Source organism: Rhyacophila brunnea, unplaced genomic scaffold (assembly GCF_057557595.1).
Source record: "Rhyacophila brunnea isolate RB1 unplaced genomic scaffold, BYU_Rbru_1.0 scaffold_10, whole genome shotgun sequence".
NCBI lineage: Eukaryota > Metazoa > Arthropoda > Insecta > Trichoptera > Rhyacophilidae > Rhyacophila > Rhyacophila brunnea.
In genome coordinates this window covers 5,279,152-5,305,600 of record NW_028232752.1, presented here as the reverse complement: position 1 = coordinate 5,305,600, position 26,449 = coordinate 5,279,152, and the positions used below count along the sequence as shown (strand labels likewise).

Here is a 26,449-nt window from a genome sequence, read left to right as displayed (position 1 = left end):
AGTTTTTAATGACATTATTGTAATTTTATAATATTATCCAATGATACAAGAATATGATCTGCAAGTCTATTCCAACATAACACTTAACTCCAAAATTGTGATAAAAGTGCTATGATGTATTCTATGCATTTAGTATGAATATCCGAGTTAATTAGATAACTCCTTGATCAGCTATGTTAATGTGACATTATTGATAACGCAAGCGCGACATTGCACAATGTGTGCTCGCTGAAAGTGTTCGAAAGACAGTACCAACTAAAATATTTTATGTAACGGTTTTGCATATAGAATACATCTGTAACATATAGGGGTTACCTCGGATCTTGGAAATATAATGAAACAGTGTTATTGGGTGTTACAGGGTTAAATATTTGGAATAGAACTGTTATACTGCCCAACATATGATTACACTGTTTGGGCCCAAATGCCCGTAACGTTAAATATAGAATATTTTTTATATAAAACATGGTAGTTTTATAAATTCCAAATATAAAATTTCTACTTTTTTGATAATATTGATTGAAAATATATGACAATATAGACTGATATTTTTTGATAATTATTATAGAAAAATGATTCAAAGAACTCTTTTGTGTGTGTAGTTGGCTTTGATTAGGTATAGTTTTTTGTATTTGACTTATTATAGTCAAACTATTTAATTTAAATATTTTGCATTTAGTAACGAATCTACATGGAAATTTTATTACGCACCAAATAGTATTACTTATTATCTGTGTTTTAATTATTTTCAATATTTTCTTTGATTTCAAACTAAACTATAAAATTATTCAATTTTTGAGTGTAAAATTATGTATATTGGGATAGTAAACTCACCTGTTGTTATTGTGAATTTTCAGGCGTACCTCCTAAATATTCCTTCGTGGGACTGGAAGCAGGGCGACGATGTGATCTGCCTGGCGGAGTTGAAGTTGGGCTTCATCGCGCAGAGTTGTCTGGCTCCCGGATTCTCTACCATGATGGCTAATCTATTCGCCATGAGGAGCTTCAAAACTGTAAGTATACAGATTTTGAGTGCAACCGTTGCTTTAACGTTTTCAATACTAATGTGATCAGTTATATGCGTACATTTTAATATTTAAAATTGTAAGATAAACTTATTAAAAGCAAATGTTAAATCTGTAACGTAGGCTGATTCGATTCCAACGAAATTATACCATAAGTTTTGCAAATAGTAAAAAATGGGAAAACAGGCTTACTTATCATATAATTTATTTCTTATATCCATTGCATTATCTGTAAATTTAATTCATCAGCTGAAAACCATAAAGAAAAAAAAGTCATCTGCTTTTAAAAATTAAACAAATTACATATTGTCATATACCATTATAGTTGGGTATTAATGCCATTTAAAATTATATTCATTCCATAATGCTTTACTGAAATTTTATCAATTCATATCATATTAAAGAATCACACATAATTGTTGCCAGAACAAGCTTCGGTCTTATTTTACATCGGGAAATTCGAGGAACGTAAGTAATATTTAACAGGTCTTTTAAAATATCAAATAGGTCTTTTATAATATTTGTCAGGTATTTGACAATACCAACTCTATTAATTTAAGTTTAATTAAATTTATTCTGTATCACCATAGCTTTCTCTTAAGCTGAAGTCTTCAACGTGAGATTTTTTGGTGATAGTAATGAGTCGATTATTTATTATTATTTGTTTTTCCTTTAATAATGCAGTGTGTGTTGATTAATAATTTTAAAATGTTTCGAAATAGAAACGTCGCAGGTCATGTTGACGCATTACAAAATACGTGTCATATTATCACGTATGCACACTCTGTGACAAGACCTAAAATGCATACAAGACAATTTCTTCTCATATTTGCTCTTGTAATTTTTGTTTCATGAGAAAATTAAGTCGTGTCGTGTACACAGCACAGTCGCTTATATTTTAAATGATAAACTGTAAAATATTTCTTCTATAAATTTTTTTAATAAGTTTATTTTATTGTTACCAACATTAAAAAATTAATATAATAAATTTATAATAACGATAAATGTTATTTTACAGTACTTTTCATAATGTAATGTAATGTTATATCCGTAAATAGTCGCTCCCACAACCAAAAGTATTACGTATTATCAGGTTTGTCGGATCATTTTCTGAAATAATTGTATTGTAAATAGTTTTTCCCCAAACTCAACAATTTTAATATTTCTATGAGCTTTTTTGCTTAGCTGAACTGAGGTTTGAGGAAAGAATACTTTGACGTTTTCAAAACTCACGACTTTGATATTTGGTGGCATGTCCTAATATGAAATCACCCCAATTAATTTACCATAAATAGTTTTGTTTGATTTCAAGTGAGGTATTGTTAATAAATAAACGTTTACAATTTTTCTAAAAAAGAAATCCGTGGCTTTAATCATTGATCATGATGGATCATTCTCGGAAATTTATTTCGATTTTATTTTCAATCTGATGTTAACTTTTTAAAGTTTTTGTGAATAAAAAAGCAATTGATTAATTTAATTATACAAGACTTGGTATTTTATTTAAGAATCTTATACATATTATAATATGTATATAACATTAAGAATATCATTATAAATAATAAATACATGCATATGTAAATATTACTATAGAAGTATTTTTTCATTGTGTAAACTTTTTCTATGCCTCACGATATTACTATGGCAGTATCTGACAGGCCGCAGATTTTTAACGACACACGTTTAATGTAGAGCGAAGTTCTTACTTAAATTGGTGTAATACCAATAAATTGTTGCTTAGTATTTCATAATTATTATTCAAACAGATGTCACTGTGTGTTTAATTTTTTAGATTATGCAAATCAATCGACAGTGGCTAGTCATTTGAGTTTAAAGTCGGGTGAGATAACTCGCGAAATTTGTATGTGCGGCCTGTCGATCACGGCCTCATAGAGTGAGATAATTCGCTGAAGTCCGGTTAAAACAGTTTATTTTAAAAGTTTCTTGGGAGAACATGAGCAAAGTTCTTTCATGAGTTATTCATTTACAATACGAGGTAAGGATACGATGAACGTATGAAAACTATTATAGGTAACACAAAATAAACCATCTTGCAGAATTAATCGCATTGCTATTTTATTCAGCCAGTTACGATACCAGACTATCAATAGCTGTGGTACCACTGCTGTAGCTAGGCTTCTGGAGAACGCACACATGTTGCCTCGTCTACATCTCGATATCTAAAATTACTTTTCAAAACAGCACAGTTTCACCAGCGGCAAAATTTTATTGGCCATTGGAAAGAGAAAGAAACAGCACGTTTGTCTTTGCCAGAGGTCTAACCGCAGTTGATTTAAACTTCTGAAAACAGACATGTTGACCTGCTCTCTTCCCAATAACCAACAGTATTTTGCAACATGGCTGGAAGCCAAGTTTTATTGGCCATCGAGAGGAAAGCGGAACAGTTTGTCTCTGTTTGTCAGAGATCTAGTCACAGCAGATTTACTATAATAACAATTCATCATCTTGGTGGCGAACTGATCTATTCCATATTTGTAAATTCCAGAGATTGAGCGTTCCATAACTTTTGTTTGTTGCTAAACATATGTTTTTTTATAACAAGTTTATTAAACAAATTATTACCTAATCACTTTAGTATTAATGAATGTTAATTATCACTGTAACATTACAAAACATTGTGTTATGATCACTTTGCTTCATTTATATCGTCTGAGGTCAATTTTCCATGAACGTTTATGCAAGATAGCCCCCAAAATTAATAGTCTTGGTGCTATTTCCACATTTTTTTTATTATCACTCCCAAAACGTATATTCCAGAATAACACTTAACTCCAAAATCATGCATAATTGTGAGAAAAATGGTGTGTTAATCTGATTGGCTCGAGTTGCCATGTTATTGTGACGTTAGCGATAGCGCACTGACAAGTAACAACTCAATGATTCCCCTTTTACATAATAATCGTTTTGCACACATAATACGTCAGTAATATTATATTGGGGTTATCTTGAATCACGGTAATGGTCTTATTAGATGTTACGGTGTTACGTAGTTGGAATAGACCTGTAAAACCGGTGTCGTATTTACGTTGTCTTCAATTGGTATTACATAATAGAAATTTTTAACTTACACAATCACAATAATTGTAATTCTGTTGGTTACGTAATAACGTTATTACTGTCCGACAACAAGATCTCGTCAATAACCGCAAGTCGCTGTAGTCGACTAAATATTAGGGGCTTGTTAGTTCACAGTTTTAACATGTGGACAAGAAGTTCTTGTTAGACTCTACATTAACATATCCACAATAAGCAAGAATAATATTAGGATAAGAAACAAAATCATTTTTTAAACATACGTGGAATAAGTCAGTTGACTACCAAGATGACGAAGTAGTAAGCTCCGTATTTTGGTCAGCTTATTGATATCTGTATCTGACTTACAAAAAATGATCATCACAATAATTAATTTTTGACTAATTAATGTATTGTCGTTGTTTTACTGTTTTTTTTTTTGTTTTTTTGTTGTTTTTTTTTGATTAAATAATTTGACATTGTGTTTTCTAATGTCGGAAATAGGAGGAGCCTCATAAACATATCATGAGGGTACTACGCGGACTTTGCTTCGTAAATGTATGTAGTGTTTTCAGTTTGCTTGCATTCTGGTGACGGTGTTGAGTTTCGCTGCAAGGAGGCGTATGGGATACTGTCGCATAATTCACCCAAAGCTTAGAACTTCTATTTAAATTTATTAAAAAAATGTGAACGCATTTCTTTGCTCTGCAGCTCTCTCAACTTCAAACGCTGATGTTTGTTTTTTGTATAATATCTGTAAACGTTTTATTGAAAATATTTTAACAAAACAATATTCAAGGGCAATCGGCATTATTATTTATTTTACCTGTGTACTGAACAGCATCGTTAAATATACCTATTAGAAGAAAAATTAAATCTCATTTTGTGTGCGCCTCATTAGTTTAAGTCATATGTCTTGTGAAACACACATCTTGTGTTCGACTCAGAGCGAAGACCCGATGGGTTAAACATATGTCTAATAAACATTCTTCATAAAAAAAGTCTGTTAATATAAAAATGAGAATTTATCATTTTCATGAGATTTAGCATTTACTTGGTGGTTGGTATTCATGATAATTTTCTCAAGTATGGTAATTTACCTTTTTTATATTTACCCACGATGGCCGTTCGGCTGAAGCGTCGGCCTATACCGTCGTGGGTCCCAGTTTCGAATCCTGGGTCTGGCAAGTACGCATATTGTTTTTCAATTTGTGTAGAAGTCAGAGTATGGACCGAATAGGTTGAGCAAGTGGCTGACATCCATTTCTTGTAAAAACAAAATCTGTAATTCATTCACTGCTGACTAGTTAATTACCACAACTCGGTCAGCGCTAAAGACACGCCTGGCGTGTAGCAATTAGCATGATAATTAAATGTGGTAATTGACTGGTCAGCAGTGAAAGTATATGTATGTAATGGCCACACACCTCCTCTCTGTCCTCCGCTCTGTGGAGGCCCATATAATCTTATTAGGATCGGACATGGTCGAAAGAAAAAAGAAGAATATTCAATATGTATTTCTATTTTCACTTTGAGTTTTATGAGAAATGAATGTTGGTCATTAGCAGCCCATTGGGCCCCGTGCTCTATGTCCAAACACATATCATGTGAATTTGATACAGTCGCAGCTTTTGAATCCTTGACTCGCAGGATTGCACTATACCGAATAACAAAATTATGATAAATACATGTTTTTTGTACTTGTATTTTATCCTATTTTTCCATCAAAGATTTAAAATATCTTCAAAATTAATTCACGGTAATGATAATGAATTCGTCGATTGCCCTTAATGCCATGAAAGTAGAGCTACCCCTTTGTTTATTTTAATATATTTAAATATGTGTTCTAAGCTGTTGAATAAATAAATAACATTTTAATACCTAAGTTAATTCAGGCTTTAAACAATTTTCATAGAAACAATGTCTAACATGTCTTATATTATTTTACAGAAACATTAATGGACATGGGGGAACTAGCTATATTATTATATTACATATATTATTGGCATGATTTTCTGCTTGATGCTTTGTTTAATAAATTTATTTTAGTTGGGCTATATATACTTTTAATATATATTAATAATAACATTGTATCTATCGCTAATTAACATCTGATTGATACTGCCCGTCGTCGTGTATACATAGAAAATGAATTTATTGTGTACTTATTAATAATAAATAAAAAAAATGTATCGTAAATTACAAAAAATAAACATTTACAAGTTATCTAGGCCAGCTAATTATAAATTTAGTTTAAAAAAGACATTTAATTTATACCTAAATTTTGTGATTTTTAAATTTTCAATCGGACATTATATTGGATTGATATTAGTTAGCGTTCAATTGGGTCAAGCATCAAGACAATTTTTCTGTTTAGTAGTCTTGATAACTAAAAAATAGCAGCTTTTATAATACATAAATTTAATTTATAATGAATTATACATTATATTGTATTGTTGTTTCTTATTAACTTGTAAATTTTTAGAAAGAATTTGATTGTTAATTTAAAAATCTGGTTAAAATAATTGCGAATAATAAAAATCAATGTAACGTTTCGATGTGCAGTCGCGGCCATAAACATGTATCCATGAACTACCCAAAATGATTATTAATTATTTCGCTGTATTGCCTCTAAGTCTGTATTGGTTTTTTAAAATGAGTGTCATTGTATAGACGTTTACGGATCAAAATTACCAATGGTGTAGGTAGTGCTGATTGAAAAAGTGCCTGGAGTTTGTTTATTTATGTAATATTTCGATGGTTACTCAACAGGATGACAGTGATTATCCATATAAATCTTGGACATTTCTTTTAATAAGACTTAAGAATATTAATTTTTTTTTTTACGAAATTCAAATAAAGTTAAAAATTTCTGGGTTTTATGAATATCAAAATTCTGTGTCAAAAATCAGTACTATAATGGCAAATGGTTATATCTGATTTGAACACTATTTTATACAACAAGAAAACATAGTTTTGAAATCGGTTGGGTAAGTAATTGTGAATCAGAAATTAGATTGCTTTATTTCTAAATTAAAATACCTTACAGAGACATCTCTTTTTAAATGTAACAGTTACAATTGTATGATTTTGCTACATAGGTTCCATAAGAACATTTCTCAGCAGAAATCTAAAATTTATCCTAAAATCATTTATCTGCCATCACAATATTGTTTGAGAAATTTTAGAAAAGTAGAAGTGCACTACGGCCCTATTATACCACTGGAAATTAATAGCCATGTTGCCAACTTTAATAATTTAGTTATAACAAATGGGTACATGATTATGATCGGGGCCTTATGTGTAATTGATTTGGTATGCAATTAAATGTCTTATTTGAATGGAGCAAAAGAATTGGTGTGGAGTGGTGGAAGTGAAATGTTGTGGAGTGTGGCCAAAATTGGTGTGGTGTGGTGTTCCAGTCTCCCGACATGCAGGTGTGGACGAATGACTACTTGAGAGGCACCGGGATGGAGATGTACACGGAGACGCTTAGTCCAACCTTTATCGGCATGCCGTTTGCCCGGGCCACCGAGTAAGTCGGCAATGCAACAACAGAATGCGTATGAGCCCCTTCTAGGTTGTGTTTCCGCCTGCTCCCTCCGCAAGGAGAAACGCAACACTAACTGTACATTCAGTAATATCATCAGTGTCAATGTGGCTAGTAGATTGATTCGACCTATTTCATAGAACTCATAAATGAAACGCAGAATTCTTTGGTATGGCAACACCGGTTGAAGTTTAGACATGTGCCACAAATAAAATTCAATAAACGAAGAAAGTTAAAACAAAATGCTTTCTGAATATTTTCTACCTTTTCTATGACGGAACATAATATCATTGTTTAGGCAAAAGTCACTAACAGCAAAAACATTCGAAAGTTTAATTGCGTATGAAATATTTTTTTTTTAATTATCATTGATACGTTTTATGCTGTCTCTACAAAATTACCCATAAAACCGTATTGTTCAATTAACAATATATTTTCGTTACAAATGTTGGCAGTTTTAAAGTATATGGCATATTATCTAATTTATACCTGACATTTCTGCTTACTGACTTTTACCTGAATGACAACTTTATGAGTCTTATGTAGAGATACTTCAGTAGACGTCTTTGTGAGGATTGATTATTGGCCATTCACTCAACTTATTGTAAGTTTGACTCGGTTGCAGTATTGACATTCGAAAATTGACTATGCTTTCCTCTAAATCACTCTGGATAAATAATTTACTGGTATATTGAGTGCGTTTAATGTAAAACACTTCAATATAGAATTTCCGAATCCTCAGAATCGTAATATAAAAAGAAAACAATTATTTTGATTGACTATTTCAATAAAAAGAAATTTATTCTAACTAGGATAATTCGAATTTTGCAGTATGTAATTCGAATTATTTGCCAACAAATTATGTACGTCAAAAAATGATTTATTTTGACATTGTTAACACCGTGTTTATTGAATTTTAGTTGTAGTGTAATCCAAACTGTCACCGGGAGAGGTGTACTCATTTAATTGCCATATAAACTTGACAACATTGTTTATATTAAGGGAGTAATAATTATTTTTGACTGTTAAACATCTGATTCAACATGTCTCAGTCTGCTTTACCAGCTCTATAGTTTTGACAGTATCATTTACTTTGTGGACATGAAATTCTATGCATCTGAATCTTATATTTTTTTATGTTTAGGCACCATCTTGAAAAAATAGTTCATTAAAACGTCAAGATAATTAAAATTAATTCCTAATTTTTTGTCACATTATTTCAAATCATACAAATGTGTATATTTCATGTTAATGTCACATAGTGAACAATAAATAACTATTTTGCTTACAAAGTGGACTATTTTGACCAACCACATTGTAGCTGTGAAATGAACAAACATGATTTGAATCATGGATTCGATAAATAATTTCCCGCTAAAAATTATACATTTAAGCTATATAAAAAAAATTCTAATGTTATATAATATAACATGGTAATGTATATCGAATCTATGCTTACAATTTACTTAGTGATTTAAAAAAAAAAATAACAATTTACTTATTACATAATGTTATGTACTTCCATTAATTTTAATTAAACTTCATGTAAATCATAACTATTGTGAAGTATGGTCAAATTCATTCATAATAATCTAATTGGTATTCTTTTTCAGTATGATCAATGCATATCGAAATATTCTGATAAAAACTTGTTGAATCGTTGAAGTTGAGTTGAAGAGAAATCAAAACAGTCACGGCAAATAAATTATGTCCTTTAATATCCGCGGTCTCCTGCGTCTTGTTCATGCCTTTGCAAGTTGTGCAAGCTTACTCTTTATTGTCAGATGCTCTCCCACTTGATGTGTACCTGTTCCTTGATGTTGTCAATTTGTTCTAACGGATTCGTGAAAGAAAAATGTACACTAAACATGTTGTGATGTTGAATCTTACACACCAGTCCGATGTTGCAGTATTCATTCATGATATATTACGCCAACTGCTTTTCTACGTGTGTGATTTAATATAAATAATGTATAAACGCTGCTATACATTTCCATGCCTGCTTAATCCTGACTCCGATCAGTCGGTCTCCGACAGGACTGACCGACGTATCGGAGGATCACATAACCACAGAACATTTTCTAATCACGGTCTAACATGCATATTTTATATACGACTGACAACTTTCTCTGTCGATATGTTCAGTTTGAACTTAACCTTTCCTTCTTCTGTATATTTAGGTGTCTTTGGGCATGGGTGTGAAATTTTACAGGCTCGGATCGGTGTCTGTTCCGGATTTTCGGGGACGAAATCGGTGTTGACGTTCATAGGTTGTAGTTTTTTTTTTCTATGCACTGCCGACAATTTGATTTACCGCCGTTGTCTTTGATGTTTAGAGAGCTTAGAGGGAGAAACGCGGTCGTGGCTAATCGTAAGGGAGTCGTTGGAATTTGTGGGCTCGGGTGGCACTCGGTGACTAATGTGATGAGCTGATGCGCTGACCGATGAACCGTTTGGTTGTGTTTTTGCAGTCGCCTGATACGCAAGCGTGGCAGAACGATTACCTGCAGGGCACGGGGTGCGAGATGTACACAGAGACCCTTTCTCCCTCATTCACCGGCATGACCTTCCCACAGGCCAGCGAGTAAGGCGTCGTCCCGCCCCGCCCTAACACTAACACCTTTAGTTTTTCGACTGACACCACATTCTTGTTTATATAGCCAAGCCCTCTACGTCTTTATGTGGCACCTAATCGTTCTTTACTAAAATTCAATATTAATTATCTATCGCCGACGTCTTTCAGTTAACAATAACTAAAGAACGCAGAAAAAAGATAAATTACTTTAAAATTATGTCAAACATTGACATTCTTTGCAATACAATTATGACATGAAAGTTATGTCAATCTTATGACGTTTAGAATTTCTAATAAATCATAAAAATTATGATACAGACTTTCAAGAATGATGGATTTAATTTAGGCCCGAAAAGCTCTCAGAAGTTAACATTTCTTGATATTTGCTTTTTGCTATTGTTATTTTTAATTCAAATTGATAAATAATAATCAGATCGCCCCTTATTCTTATATTATCTTATATTCAAAAAAAAAAAATCAATATTATGATTTGGTGTAGAGGAAAAGACACTGGTCATGGCGGTAAATAAAAATATGTTTTGAGCACTAAATTTTACAATTCTCTTGTAAACGCACTGATTTCCATTATTTACAGGTATTTGATTGAACTGGCGCTTATGTGGTATAATTCCATTGCGATGATAACAAATAAATTTCTTTGTTGATTCTATAATTTTGTATTGGCGATGTTGAAAGAACAGTTATTCTTTCATTTGTGACTCAACATCACAGATTCAAAATAATACAATTAACAAAGAAGTTTGTTTGTTACAGTTAATGTGGAGTTAAATTGTATATAGGTAGATAATTTGTTTATATGTTAAAACTATGATAAAACTGTGCTGTTATTTTGTTACTTATATACATTATGATTTTTGTGACAACTGAGAGCTTGAGGGCTATTTATTAAATTAAATTTTGATTAAATTTGCTGATAATTGATGATATGAATATACGATGTGGTGTCACAGGTGTGTTGTTGCCTGATGATAAGTGTTTAGGTCGTTAGGACTGGTAGGGTTCTAGACCGACGTATCGATTGACGCTAATACCTGGTGTTAATTAACTGCAATCGGAATGATATCCGGCGATGATTTACGCAGAGTTTTAGCTGTGCTCTATCACGCCGAGTAGTTTGTTTGTTTGTTGTGAGTGAGTAACGTTGTTTTTGATAGATGTGTGTAACAGAAGAAATTGGCACTTTACTTTACAATTTTACACAAAATACCTTGTATGCAACGCACAACGGCATCCGCTTTGCAACCCCGCTTTCGTAATGTCATGTGAGCCGTTTTATTTCTAAACATTTACATTATTTACATGAACCTTTATATACTTATAACAATATGTATAGGTACTTACTATGTTTTATACCATTTTTGTTACAAAAAGAATTTTTCAATTTGGATTTCATGGCTTTCTTTAACAATATGATTCTAGATTTTTTTTTAAACTGATATCATGTAGATATAATATACTAAAGCATTTATGAATACTAAATAGTTTTACATTTTTTATTGTAAGTTATTTAAAAATGTTATTTTGACTCTTCTTGCCGACTTTGATTTGTAATATTTAGTAGCTTTTAAACTAAATAGAGGGCATAAAAATAAACGCTTAATTTTTCTGCATTTTAAGATTAACAGCAATATTTTTATTATTTGATTAATATAGGTACTTCTTTATGACACTAAAAATTTTGGCATTATCTCAGCTTATAAATAGTGTTTTTTTTTTGTTTTCTTTTCCGCTTAAATTTTTACAATCAACAGTAAATTGAAAGGCACTGCCTACAAAATTGACAAAAAAATATATTTAGTGTATTTATCACAATTAAAATAGATTTTTTTCTAATTCTTATCATACATAGACTTAGTTTTTTTTATATCTTAGAAAAAAGATTGATGCAGTTGAATTGGTACCCTTTACTCCTCACAAGATAGACAACACAATAAATAATATTACTGAATATTATTTATGGTAGTAAAGCAGCATTATGGTCAAATTTCTATTGGTTATAGTTGAACGTATAATAATAATAATAATATAATAGCCATATAAATAAAATTAAAAAAAGATACATTCAAAAGATAGTAATTTGGCTACAAATAGTGCTATTTTAACAATGATTTAGCGATTTGAATATATTCACACTGACACAAGTAATAATTACCTTTTGGTTTTCAATAATTTGAGATTTCTTCTTGAAAAAAAATGACGTTAAGTTTTGTATTTCAAAAATTCTCAGATTTACATACAGACATGATCCGTCTTTTTTATTGTATTGGCTGATTGATCTCTGTAAATAAGCAGACCGGTGGTTGGCAGCCATGTTTTTAACGTAGTGAATTTATAATCGAGACAATATTTTAAGCTTTAATTAACAATTAAATTGAAGTAATGTAGAAACGGTATTACGTAAATCAAGATTAAAATTTGTAAATGTTGTAACAATTTATTTAAATAATATGTAACATCAGTTATTTAATATGTAATCCAATAATGGATTTAGAATACTCGTAATACGTGAGTCGATCTGTCATAGTTTGCCGACCGCTGGTCTACTTTAAATTTATGTACCGTTCATATCTATTAAATGTCATGCCAATAAATAATGCATGCATCTAATCCTCAATTCCAGCATGACCACTGACAGCTTAAGTGTGTGGCCACATTTAAAAATTATTAAATACGACATATCTGTATTTTTTATCTTCTTCTATTGCTTACATTATTATTTACAAAAAAAGAAGATGGGAGATACGAGTATGTCTTTTTAATACATTTTAGTGGTACATCTAAACTGTTGGTGGCCTTACTAAATAAACGTTCACAGCTTTACATTAATGTTTTGTTTGTAAACTATAACTATTTTTATTTAAATTTAAAAAATGTTCTATAATTTTCTTGTGTGTGATTTAAATTCAAGTCTTTCGGCCATTTTAAAAAGCGAAAAGCGTTTTTAAATTTGTTAGGGATATTCAATTCAAAATTTTTAAAGATCTCTGTATGGGAGTGTACACTAATAATCATGTTGTTTGGCAGACTTTGTTTCACCAAGCTGAAACTTTTACTCCTCGCTATCGAAATAAAAGGCGGTGAGGAAGGAAACGATAGCAAAATTTCAATCAATCCGAGAGGCGCAAAGATTCAGGCCAACACGCAAGGATTTTTCATTGCACAATCAGCTGATGAAGTCAAACGGTAAGTTGAGAAACCGAATACGAAAATTTAGCATGGTAAACAATAAAAAAAAATATAATATAAGTTATTTTTTGACCATGTCCGATCCTAATAAGATCATATTATGGGCCTCCACAGAGTGAAAGTTTGCATTAATAGATTTTTATTTTTACAAGAAATGGATGATAGCCACTTGCTCAACCTATTAGGTTCATACTTTGACTCCAATTACATGTTGAAAAACAATACCTAAGTGTATTTTCCAGACCCATGGTTCGAACATGGGACCCATGGCAATATTAGCAATGCGAAGTCACTTGTAGCTAACTTCATATTTGGACCAGTATTCCTGTTTTTGCTTCAATTTCATACATTTAGGCTCCATCTGTATAGAAAGAGGTTCTCAACATCTTTGGCTGAGACATTATTTGAACGGTTGTAAACAAAAAAAAAACAACATACAAATTATGTAAACGATGAGATTGAAAAATATCAACAAGTGACTGTAACATTTGAACTGAAACGTAGAATTTCAAACAATAATCACCCTAATTGGCTAAAATAAAAGATTGACCACCGATTGCATTATGTAATCTTGGCCTCGGGCACTGAAGACGTTTCTATAAACAGAAATACACTTGCAATGTTCGCCTTGCATTTAAAAAAAATTAATACTATCGATAATTCTAATTATGGATTTAAGTTAAAATAAATTGAATTTTGAATATTTCAGACTTAAATTGTGGGAAATAGAAATGTAACACTGGGAATTAAATGTAGGTACTAAAATGTAACAGCCAAATAGTGGGAAAATGTAAATTCCGGTCATGGAAAATCGTGATATCACTGTATGTCAAAAATGACACTTTACCTCTCGCAAGCCTAATACTACAAGGTACTAAGTGTTTATTTTTGACAAAACAAACCTAACAATGAACTAGTAATTCAAGCTGCCTCATTGTTACTTTTGTTTCTCCAAAAATAAACACTTAGAACCTAGAAGTTCTCCACTCGCGTGCTGTGGGGTTACATGTTAATTGTACGTAAAACATTTCACGGTGGCATAGTTCGCCATGAGCTAATTATTCAATTTTCATAGCTGATTTCAGCAAAATTCATTAATTCAAGAATGAAAACCTAACCCAACAAATAATCCAGTATATCGGTTATTTTCAAAATTTGTTAGCTGCTGGCTTCCTGTAAAGTGTAAACCGACAAGAACCGTGTTTTATTTAGACATGATTTTTATGTCAGAACTATACGACCCAAAGAGGTTGGACGGTCTTTAAAACACATTCGCGGACATAACGTCTATAGACCTCGTATTTTGTGAGATGTGATATGACAGGACGTCCATTGACGTCCTGTACTGTGGAACGGAATACGGCACTACGCTTATAGAAGTCGTATTTTGGATTAAAACAATATGTTCCCTGCTACTTGTGTCACGGTGTGAACATATTTCCATTAGATAGTGTCGTATGTTAAGACTTAACTCATTTCCATATTATATCTAAATCGAAAATTTAAAAAAAATATTTTTTAATATTTGTCATATCACTAACATGTATTAGCTAACATGTGTCAGCGAATGTGTTAATATACGGCCATATATTTCCGATACAACATTTCACGGTTTGGTGTGATACGGCGAACTGCATACCTACAAGTTTCCGGACACGGTGCTGTAGTGCTGAGATATTTTTTTAATGTATTATTTTTAATACAGTTTAATATATGTGTTTATGTATTGTCTCATTTCAGGGCGTGGTTTTACTGTAAGGCTTGTCACGAGGACATAAAGGATGAGACGTTAATTAAAAAGTGCAAATGTAAAAACTGTAAGTTTGACTTTCTCTTAATACGTTTGTGTGATGTTTTTTTTTGTTTAAATTTACGCAATGCAATGATGATACAGACTAAACTTTATGAACATTATGTTTCAGTTGTAATAATTGACAATTGTGATTGCAGACATTTTTAATTTCGTTTGATTTTAGACAAATAAAATGAATGTCTGATTAAACAGGTACCTGATTGAATAATTTTGCTTAGTCTGAAGTAATGTAAATATGACGTACCGTCCATATAGAGCCAAACTGTCGTAAGCCACAGCAGTATCTACGTATGTCCAGCGTAATTATTTACGTAACACATTCGAAATTCAAGTATTGTTATTAATATTTATTACACTAGATATTATTGCTGTTGCCTACTGATATGTGACTTTATATAGACAGTATAAACTAAAAATAAATCGACATATGTATATATATTACTTTTATTAGTGAAACAAAAAAAAATTATATTACTTATTCAGTTTTTGTCAAGAATTTGTAAGAAATAATTGTTATAAATGCTGATGTTTTACTGAGGGAAGCGATATATATATATTAATAAGAAATGTGTTGAAAGACGTTGACAAAATGTTGTAAAAATGTTTTGAAAGCAATGTCTAATTGAACGCAATATTGCGACGAAACTGTGATGTAATTTTTGTGTGTTGGGGAATATTTTAGTGGCCGCCCAGCAAAGGAAAATCGGGGCTGATCTAGGTAACTGAACTCTCTGAAAATACTCCAATGCCTTTGTTATATCGACATAGATCTGTAGCCCTGTACTGTGCAATATTTTATTCATTACTGACCTTACTCATCACTCGCCTGAGCCTTTGTGCCCGTCTCTTTTTTCTTTCTTCTTTCTCTTTCTATTTTTCATACGCGAATGCCGAATTACCGTCTTGAACGTATTCGATTCGATCGGAACCCAAAGCGACTTACCTGTGTGTGTTTTGGTCATGCTGCCGGATACGTCCGGCGGCGCTGTACCCTCGCATGACCAAAATAGATGATACTGTTATGGGATTGTTTTTCAGATTGTCGCGGAATGACTTGAGACAATTTTAATTTCACACTGAGGCCCCTATTGCACAATGTTTTTTTCGAGACTGCATGAATACTTGTTTCCTTGATAGAATGTGTTTGTTTTCTTTTCATTTTAACTCAGTTTTTTTTTTTTAATACTGTACATTTCACTATAAGTGTCAGTGTAAAAAGGTATACTTTCCTAAAATTAAAATCCACCACGGGTATAGTGCATTATCGAACAGGGAGGCAGAGTTAGAGTGTACAGAACGCGCAGAGCAAAAGACAGGTGGCTTCCTCCGATCCCGGATGATGAAAGGTCACGGTCGTGTTGGGGATTTAGAAAACTATATATAAGAAATAATATATGTTTAATGTTCAAGGTGTTTCCTTTTCCTCTGTCCGATGTAATAACATGACACGCGTCGCCTCACACACTGACTCACCCGAGCTGATTGCCCTGGTCATTGAACCCGCTGGCCGGCCCGGGCCGCATCGTTTTATTTTCGCTTCCTAACAAAGACCCACAAGACAGTCCTTTAATGTGCGGCCATTTTAACTCTCCCAAAGTGCAACAGAAGCATGAGAAACCATCACCGCTAATTTAAATATCCGCAGAGCAGGTTTCCGAGTACATTTCGCTAGCTGAATACGTTTTGTAAATATAACTTGAGCCCGAGAGTCAGGGCGGACGGATATGTTCTTTCCCTGTTGTGTTTTTTTGTTGGTATTCTGGCTTTTTGCAGATGTGGGAATGATCATGATGCAGACGGGAATGGTGAAACAGGGTCTGAACACCTACCGAGGTTGTATGGAGGGTACGGAAACCCATGTGAACAAAATGTTTTCAAATATTAACTGTCTACAACAGCTATCACCCTTTTGTGCGTAATTAACCATTAACAATCAACTCACCGCCCGTCATCCGCCACCTACACGCCCCACTATCATACTTAAGCGTCATTGTTTAGGCAGTCTCTCGATCAACCCCTCTCCTTGACCCCGCCGCATTGGTTAAACTGCCCCATTTGACTGATTTCAACAGTTACTACTAGTTCATTATAATATCCGAATTGCTTCATGGTTTTCGTAATACTGCTAGATTTTTTACAGCCATTAAATGTTGTATGTATGTCTTAATGATAAGTGACTATTTCCATCAATTGCATTTACACATTATTTATTTGCTTTGGTATATATATTTTTTCAAACATCGCTACGTTAATAGTAAACAAATAGTTTATTAATTAATTCCGATCAAATATTTTAAAATAAATCAGTTTTATATATCAAAATATATTTTTAGCATATTATTTTGTCACCAATGGAACCTACATAATATAATATTGTTATTTTAAAATTAAAATTATGGTTTAATCTGATTCAATGAAAGTATCCAAGATATTTCATAAATATACATTATTAAATTGCAGTTATTATATCCATAATAATTTATTTGTTATAGCCATGATAATTCGAATTTTAAATTTGCCTAAAGATTTAAAATTATTTCAACCAACACAAACATATTTATACATTCAAATATATATGATACAACAAAAATTCATTACAGTTTGTATTTTTGTTTTAATTGTTTTTAATTCACCAGCTATGCTTGTGTGTAAAGTCAATGTTGCTGCGACTGTTTTTTTTGTTTATTTATTTGAATGCAAATTATGAATTAATTAATCAATTCACTTAACGTGTTTGGCTATTTGCTTAAGTTAAAAAGTCATTTACCCCACCCAGAAGACTTTTGATATATAAATACTGTAAAATAATATGTAATTTATATACCTATATATATATAATATATATTATGTATTTATAAACATTAATAATAATAAAATATTAACTTTAATGTTAAAACAACAAGCCATCTATCACCACATATTTAAAAAATACAATCATTAAAAAGTCTTATCAAATTAAATATACATACCTTTAATACTCGCAATAATTAATTATTGACATACATATCTACTACTAGTTTAATTTATTACCTATTTATTTATATTTTTAAATAATTAAAAAAATATGCATGTTTGTATAACTAAATTGAAACTGTTTATTCATCATCATCATATATTAATTTATTTCATTACAACTACATTACAATTTAGTTACAAGATGTCCAGGGTGATCCAGCTATCATAATATCAAAAACACCACAAACATTCTGGCTTCTGTCTATACAGCATAACTTTCCCCAGCTCATGCGTGTTGGCGTGCGGCGAGCCGTAATTCTATAGAAACAATATTCATAGTTTCCTCGCCTCGGTTTGGGTATAATGATTTCTCTCATAGAACAAATATCTTTTTAGTCTATGCTTAATTACTTACTCTTTGAGTGAAGAAATATAAACTTGAAAGATATTTCTATTTTTCCGGATATTTAGAGTACAAGTCAAAGAATTATTCTTCAAATAATGTAATTACATAATTACATAAGACTTTCTATTATAATACATTATATAATATTTGAATTATGTAATAGATTCTTATACTCCGAATCTCTTGGATGATATATTTTAATTTTACGAGAGGATGCGTAATGTCTGAGTCGAGGAAAGTATATTTTGAATTGATTCTGTGGAACTAGAACCCGCCGTATGTGAATGTGTCGGAGTGATGTTATTCCAATTCCTCTATGCTCGATGTGTACATAACTGTGGGGTGTAACCCTGTAACTCCTGTCCCTCTTTACCGCCGACTCGTGTGAGACTGAGGCCTGGTGACAGTATTGCCTGCGCATGGCGACATGCTCCCGGCGATGTTAACCTCCGCATTAACAATGTCGGCTAACGTGTCTGTTTGTTGGTTCAGTGGCAACCTTCAGGAAGGGTGTGCGAGCGGTCCAGATGGTTGGCAGGGCAAGTACGTATCACTCCTCATAGCATAACATTGTACTTTTAAAGAAAAAATGTCGCCGGTCCTTCTGATGAGTAAATTGTCCACTCGGAACCCATCTCGGATTCCGGGGTGGGATTCGACTAATCGTTTCTGAATCAGATTGACGACCGGGCATTTGTTTACTTTTTGAAAAACATAATATCGAAGATTGAACTATACATGTCATTTTGAATTAATTTTAGATAAATTGATGTTAGATTACAATGTCCCCGATAGTGTTCCAACATTTATGTTGTACATTGTTATCGTCGTTGGTGGGAAATATTTACTTTTTAATAAATTTTTAGTGAAGTGATTGATATTCATGATTGTTTAAATTATTTTTTGGGATGTAAAGATGTGTAAATGTTTATCTGTATATAAGATGAGGGTTTGGCAACTCATCGCCAGAAATTGACCGGAATAAATTAAATTTAATAAAAGAGGACACGACCGATTTCGCCGGCGATGCGCCGGTACTACCGAAAGACGTAGCGGTTTTTCGGTAGAGGAAACGGATCGTTCTGTTTTGTCGAAAGAACTGGCTATGAGGGAGCTCGACGGGCGTGTCGTTTAGGATAATTTGACGTTAAATTGTTTGTGTTGTTGTCAGTAGGACTCACGTTGTCGCGTGATTTGTGTGAGTGATCTGTTTTCAATGAAACTTTGTCGAGCCGAATCGACTTAACACGTGTGTTGTGTGCATTCACGGTCAGCATTTGGGATATAACGGTAAATGTAATCCAGTTTTAAAGATCCTTTTTGCATTCTCTCTTGTCTGACTTCCGTCTCGGTGTGTTGACCTTTTCTATGTTAACATGTTATAATACATACTGTTGTCTGTCTTTCTTTCTGTCTCCCTCCTTTCTTCTGATCGCATACGTGTCGCAACCTAAAGGCGATGAAGAGTACATGCTCGCAAGTAAGAATAAGTCTCATGTGGCGTTGCAGTTTAAATGTAAAGTAAACACTCGTAGCCACTCTCCTCCGCTAAATAGAGATCTCTGTGCAGCGGTGACGGCGGGCGGCGGGCCGCGGCGCCCCGCCCGCCCACACTTAGCTTTCTCATTTCGAACTCTTCTCACTCCAGTGGATTTTATTTTTTTCTGTTCTTATCACACATTAGCCATTGAGATATTCTTCACCAGAATCTAACGTAAATTATTTACTATCAATTAAAATATTACTCTAATGAAAGTACTGTATAAACAAACATAGAGTATTTTAGCTGTCACTTTTTTCTTGTAGAATAAACATTTGAAGCCAAACTCTAAATATAACATGTCCTCGTATTATTGATAAACCATGACATCACGTGTTGAATTGCATTATAAGTGTTCATATCAAAACATTGAAAAAGATCTCCAGCTTTTCAGAACTCTAATATATACTTTTAAAAAAAGTGAACTATACTTCCTAGTCGATAAATAGTTCAAGTATGTTTCACTTTTATGTCATAGTTTTGTTAGATTACAAGTGGTGTAGTGAAACCCGCTATCTTTTTTTCCAGAATATTATAATATTCACAACACTATTATTTCACACTAAAATGATTTTATTTATATTTAAATATTATTTATGTATCTTCTTTACATAGGTACATATATAAAAAAAAACATAAATATATCATGTTTTTATTACACTAATAAAGTTTATGTGCTACTCATATATATATATATATATGTATGTATTTATGTTATCATAATAGTAATAGACACATTTAAATCATATTTCAGGTTCAAATGAGCATAATTATATTCATAGGAAATAATTCAACCAATTTTTATTTTTAGAATTACACCATTGGTGATTATACTTCAAAATCAAATCACTTCATTGTATCCGTCATAAAAATTATGAATATAATAACACAACACCATACAATACAATACTTACAGTGCGAAAACTTTAGTGTGATGGGCGGCGGCTTGGAAAACTAGATCCCCTCCTCTCGCGTTTCAGTATCCATTCCCCTCGCCTTAAACGCATTTGACGTTTCTTATATGTGCGCGGTATCAGTCGTTTAGACGTGTTAATAATGGCAAAAGTTTGGAAAAGTGACAGCAGAAAGTTTATAAGGCATCGTATCTCCTACTGTGGAGAAGAAAAACGACAAAATAACCTCATTCGGCTCTTCAACAACGTTATCGAAAGATTTGCCGCGATGACAGCTACAAAAACACTTAAAATTTTAATGTTGCCATATAAGTTATTGGGAAAAAATGTATACCATTATTTGAAATTTGCGAAAATATATACCTATTTAGGGAAGTGGGAAATAATATCTTCTAATCCTGGCAATACTCACAATACTTCGAAATCAAAAACCATAGATAAGATCAACACGAGCGCCGCCGCCAGGTCTCACGTTAAAGTTTTCGGTCTCTAGTGTCTTGATTGTTGTACAACATTTAAACTTACATAATATAATAATAATGTTTTTTCTGTATGTATATTTAATATTATATTATATCAGATTGTTTCATTAAACTGTGATATTAGATTATTCATATGGTAATTTACCTAACAAAAATGGAGATATGGTAAGAAAAATAAAACGCAACCACAGATTGCTGAATTAATTTCACATACAGTTCACATTGGCAGTTTCATAATAATTGCACTTTGATCTGAACACTTTTGATGTCAAACGAAACGTGATTAAACGGTTTAAAGAAGTGTTACTGCCTAATTATACGCTATAAGCTCTTGCTTGTAAAATACAATAAACGTAATTAATTAAAATTCTTAATAAAAATTTGTATTTTGTGTTATTTTCACATTTTTTATGAAATTAGTAAAATGTGAAAGTAATACTAAACACTTGTTTTAACATTAAATTTTATCATCTGCTTTACATAATACAATAATTAAATATCATCACTTTCAAATTTTTTATATTTTACAAAAATTTGTAAGTAATAATAATAATGATTTATTGTGTTTTGTTTATAGGTATATTAGGCAATTTTTCACTTCTTCGTGTGCTTTAGAGAATTTTGTATCTTCCGTGGCTTTGGATACAATACTTTCATTACCTTTCCTAACATAATAATATTGCATGTAAAATAATTACGCTTGCTAACTCCTAAAGCCGAATCGAAACGTTCACAATCATTAAGCACACTCCTGTAGATCGCATGCCCTAATTGACATATGTATAAAGTTCATCGTAGTGTATGTAGATACTAATTTTTTGTAAATAGCAACATTGTTGACTGTGTGCATGTCGTTTACTTTGAAAGTTTGTATGATTAAAATTATTTTTAATTATATCAAACGAAAAAGGGGTAATTTTTTTTTATTCTTACATACATAAATTATTAATTGATATCCTTAATTTGAATGTAATTATGCCCATTTGCATATTTTGATACATGAAAAGTATACTTAAAGATTTGTAAGTAATTATAATTCTTTATATTGCATTAATTCTAAATTTGAATTGGAACAAAATTGTGAATTATTTTTTTTAATCTGAAATATTCTAGTGCAAAATCAATCTTTGATGATAATTATAATGTGTTTTCTTTTGTGACGGTGTTTTGGAATGTTGTCTTGGGGTGTTTTGCAGATGACCACCACCCACCTCCCACGTTCACCCCGCCAGAGTTACCCAAGAAAGTCCACGTTCGTCAAGGTATTGAAACAATCCGCTCGCATAACATGGCTGGTTTTATTTTGTTACATTATATGGCATAGGTATCTTACTCGCGCAGTTTAGTCACGCTTCAACATCACAGCATATACATAGACAATATCCTTATCGGCCGCTTAGAGATTCAACTTTTTTCCATTCTATGGCAATCGATAATAATTTTAAATTCATCGCAAATTTGTAGCTTAATAGTCACTTTTAGAGAGCACATTGACGCAGGACAGTAATCAATTAAAATCAATCTGATACCTTTAATGGATTCTTCATGAAAAATGCTTTTATAGCTTTATCAAAAAAATCATTTTGTAATTATTATATAGTTACACTATTAAAATAAATTCTAAAATTTTTTTATTACATATTTTAATTATCTCCTATTGCCTGTTAAAAAGCTTTATTGTTTTCATATTATTTTTATTCAATAGTTTCTTGCATGCTGAAATTTTTCATTATCTATTCTTCATTTGAAATGATTTTTCCACAACATTTATAAATGTAGAAATCTATTAGCCGTCACGCAGATGACATTATTTTTAATAGTCGATAGCGATTATTAATTGCAATATTCAATCTGTCAGCTAATGCACTGTATCAAATGTACAAACAATTATTACTAACCCTTACGGTCGGTCGGTAGTTTGAATAGCAGATTATTATGAAATCACACCACTTATGTACGAGTTAAATATTTAATTTGTACAGAATTAATTACTTAAACTAATTCAAAAACCTTTAATTCGAAATTTGTTGTAATTTGTGTTTTATTGACTCAGTGACAATCACAATTATTATGATCTTAGCTATTGATTAAGTATGTTTAATTTTCGATAGTTTTTCGTTACATAACCTACATAAATTCTTCGTTTCAAATTCATAGTGAAAGAGTTCTTTCGTTTAGTTAAAATCAATTTCTATAAAGTTAAATCAATCACAATGTTATATGAATAGGACAAATGCATCTTTCTGAGTAGTTCTTTATTTCTATACAAACAAATTAATGACTTGTAGGATTCTAAATTCAAAAATATTCATTTATTTTACTCAAGTATTCTTTATAAAAAAAATAAGTCAATTTTTGGTTAAAATTGCGCAAGTTGGGAAAACTTAATAAGAAAAGTATTAATAGTATTTATATATACTAGTATATTTTACAGATTTCAAAACGTTATTTTATAATCGCCATTTTTATGTAATCGCTTAATTTTATATCAGTTAATAATTATATTATATTTTTTCGTAAAGAATTTTACAATTATTTTTCGTATAATTTCGGCATGCTCCCGTTAATTTATTGGATGCTTACCATGCTTGGAATAAGTTTTCACTTTTATTTTCTTTATTATAAGAATTAATTATTATAATTAGTTATTCTTTGATGTATAGGAACTTCAAATTGAAATAATGTGTTGTTTAAATGAAAATTTAATACACTTAGGTAATAAAATATGACTGTCTGATTACTTCCCATAGTTATCAATTAATACCTAATTGAATGAGAAGACAATTGTATAGAATTTTAATAGAATTATTATGAACACGTTACTCACCATTGTATGACTACACTAATGAATATATTTAAACATGCAAACCTTGACACTTCTTAAGTAACACTCTGCATTTCACCCTTAGAATATAAGTTACCAGAATACCCTTTCAAAATAAAGTCCATATAGTCTACGAAGTCTTGTTGTAATCTATCAAATATAAAATGGCTGTAATTTATAAAACACGAGAACAAAATATCTGTATACAAAAGAGTTTCTTATTGAAATGATTTTTAGCTTTTTTATAGACTTAACAAGAATTGATTGATATGTCCAATACATTGGGTCCATTCCCTGGACCACATCGATAAAAGCATGTGGTCACAGACTTCAAACCCATGACATATAAAATAAGAGTCCTACGTTCTAACCTTTGTCCTCGGTGGAGTATTAGAATTTGAATTTCTTTTGTCCGTCTCCGATCCTAACACGATCGTATGGACCTCCGCAGAGTGGAGGTTTGCATTAGCAGATTTTTGTTCTTCCGAGAAATGGATGTTGGCCACTTGCTCCACCTATAAGGTCCGTACTTTGACTCCAAATACAAATTGAAAAACAATATGTGTATTTGCCAGACCTAGGCCATCGTGGGCAATACCTATACTAATTTTATTTGAGAAAAAAAAAACTAATTATACCTATATGTAATTAAAACTAAAGAAATGATTATAAAACCCTTGTAGAGTAATGCTTAAGATATTGGCTTCTTATCCGGTGGCTCCGGGTTCGATTCCCGGTGAGGTCACAATATATTTATGTGATTTTATCGAAGCCTTTGTATTTCTGTTGTCGTGCCTTACGGTATGTTTTAGTGCTAAAAAAAGACACCCCAATATTTTTAAATACAAAAAAATGAAATTATTAAAACTTTATAATTTAAATATGACTTATTTTCACGTAATTTGGATATTTACCAAATCTTAGAATTAGTTACTAGAAAAGTAATATAATATTACCATTATCAAAAAATAAACTACTGAAGTAATATTGTGTCAAAACATCATCGATAAATATTCAAAGATGTTTCCAAACGGCAATCAATTTTTATATCCTGCCAATATCATAAAACAAAAATCTCCCTGTTATTATAAGTTACTGCCATATCACAATACTTGATAGGTTACCATAGGAATCAAACGTGACCACATTATTGATAATTACCTAATCACTCTAATGTCTTGGCCTGGTTTTTTTGTATACCGAATACATTATCACTTATTGCAATATTTATAATTATTATATCTAAGTAATTCCCCTTATCAATATGCCCCATGCAACTTCCAATATTAAACTTTGCATGTTTGGTGTGATAAATAATTAATGGTTATAATATACTTTGAATTTGCGGGAATAATCGCTGATGCATGTCAAAAAATAACGAATCAATAATTCAACCAATTAGCATTAGTCTGGAATATAACAGCCATTACCGTGCTGTAGAAAAGCATTAAGTAAATTTTTATCTGCAAAAACACCTGTCAATAAGAACCGAGATATTAATAATATATTCGCTGTGAATATTCATAGAGAATGAGTTAATACTTTTGCTTGTACAGTAGACAAATTGAAATTTTCTAAAACGTATAAATAAACTCGCTTCTCTGAATGCAAAAAGTAATTAACTTTGTTGTCTATATAAAATATGCATTGTCACATTTTTGTAGTGCAAAAAGTATACTAGCACCTCGATATAACGGACAAAATATCTGGTCAAATGTCAAAATTGTTAAATATATCCTGTTATTGTTAAATCTAAGTGTCACCGCTTGTAAACATGTAAACAATGTTCCGCGTATGATAATCATGTTATATCTCTCGCATTCGAATTCGAGTCATAATACCGTCCTCCTCATAGACTGAACGTAGCACTTACGTTTGCAATGCTGGCTGTCAATTTTACATATTGAAAGTTGAGATGCAAGATACGAGTATTTTGAAAAATAATTACATCACGACCTCTGCCTTAATTTATAGTTCCCCGTGAGCTGTCAAATATCGAGTGGCTAGTAGCAGCTAGTAGTAACATAATATTTGTTTTTACTACATGTTGCAATTGGAATGACATGACTAATAATATTGTAGGTTATGTTGATATGTTTGACATTTCAATACAACATTTTTGGGT

The 26,449-nt window shown here is 31.6% G+C and overlaps 1 protein-coding gene across 1 annotated transcript in view; it reads left to right on the top strand.

The window, feature by feature from the left end:
* Positions 1-26,449, top strand: part of slo (calcium-activated potassium channel slo) — a 238,817-nt gene that overhangs the window by 186,352 nt on the left and 26,016 nt on the right. The window contains exons 11-18 of the mRNA XM_085949993.1: positions 858-1,013; positions 4,563-4,616; positions 10,080-10,192; positions 13,229-13,387; positions 15,131-15,207; positions 19,057-19,107; positions 20,021-20,044; positions 22,697-22,762. Of these exons, the coding sequence (XP_085806119.1) occupies positions 858-1,013; positions 4,563-4,616; positions 10,080-10,192; positions 13,229-13,387; positions 15,131-15,207; positions 19,057-19,107; positions 20,021-20,044; positions 22,697-22,762 (700 nt within the window). The remainder of the gene's footprint in view (positions 1-857; positions 1,014-4,562; positions 4,617-10,079; positions 10,193-13,228; positions 13,388-15,130; positions 15,208-19,056; positions 19,108-20,020; positions 20,045-22,696; positions 22,763-26,449) is intronic.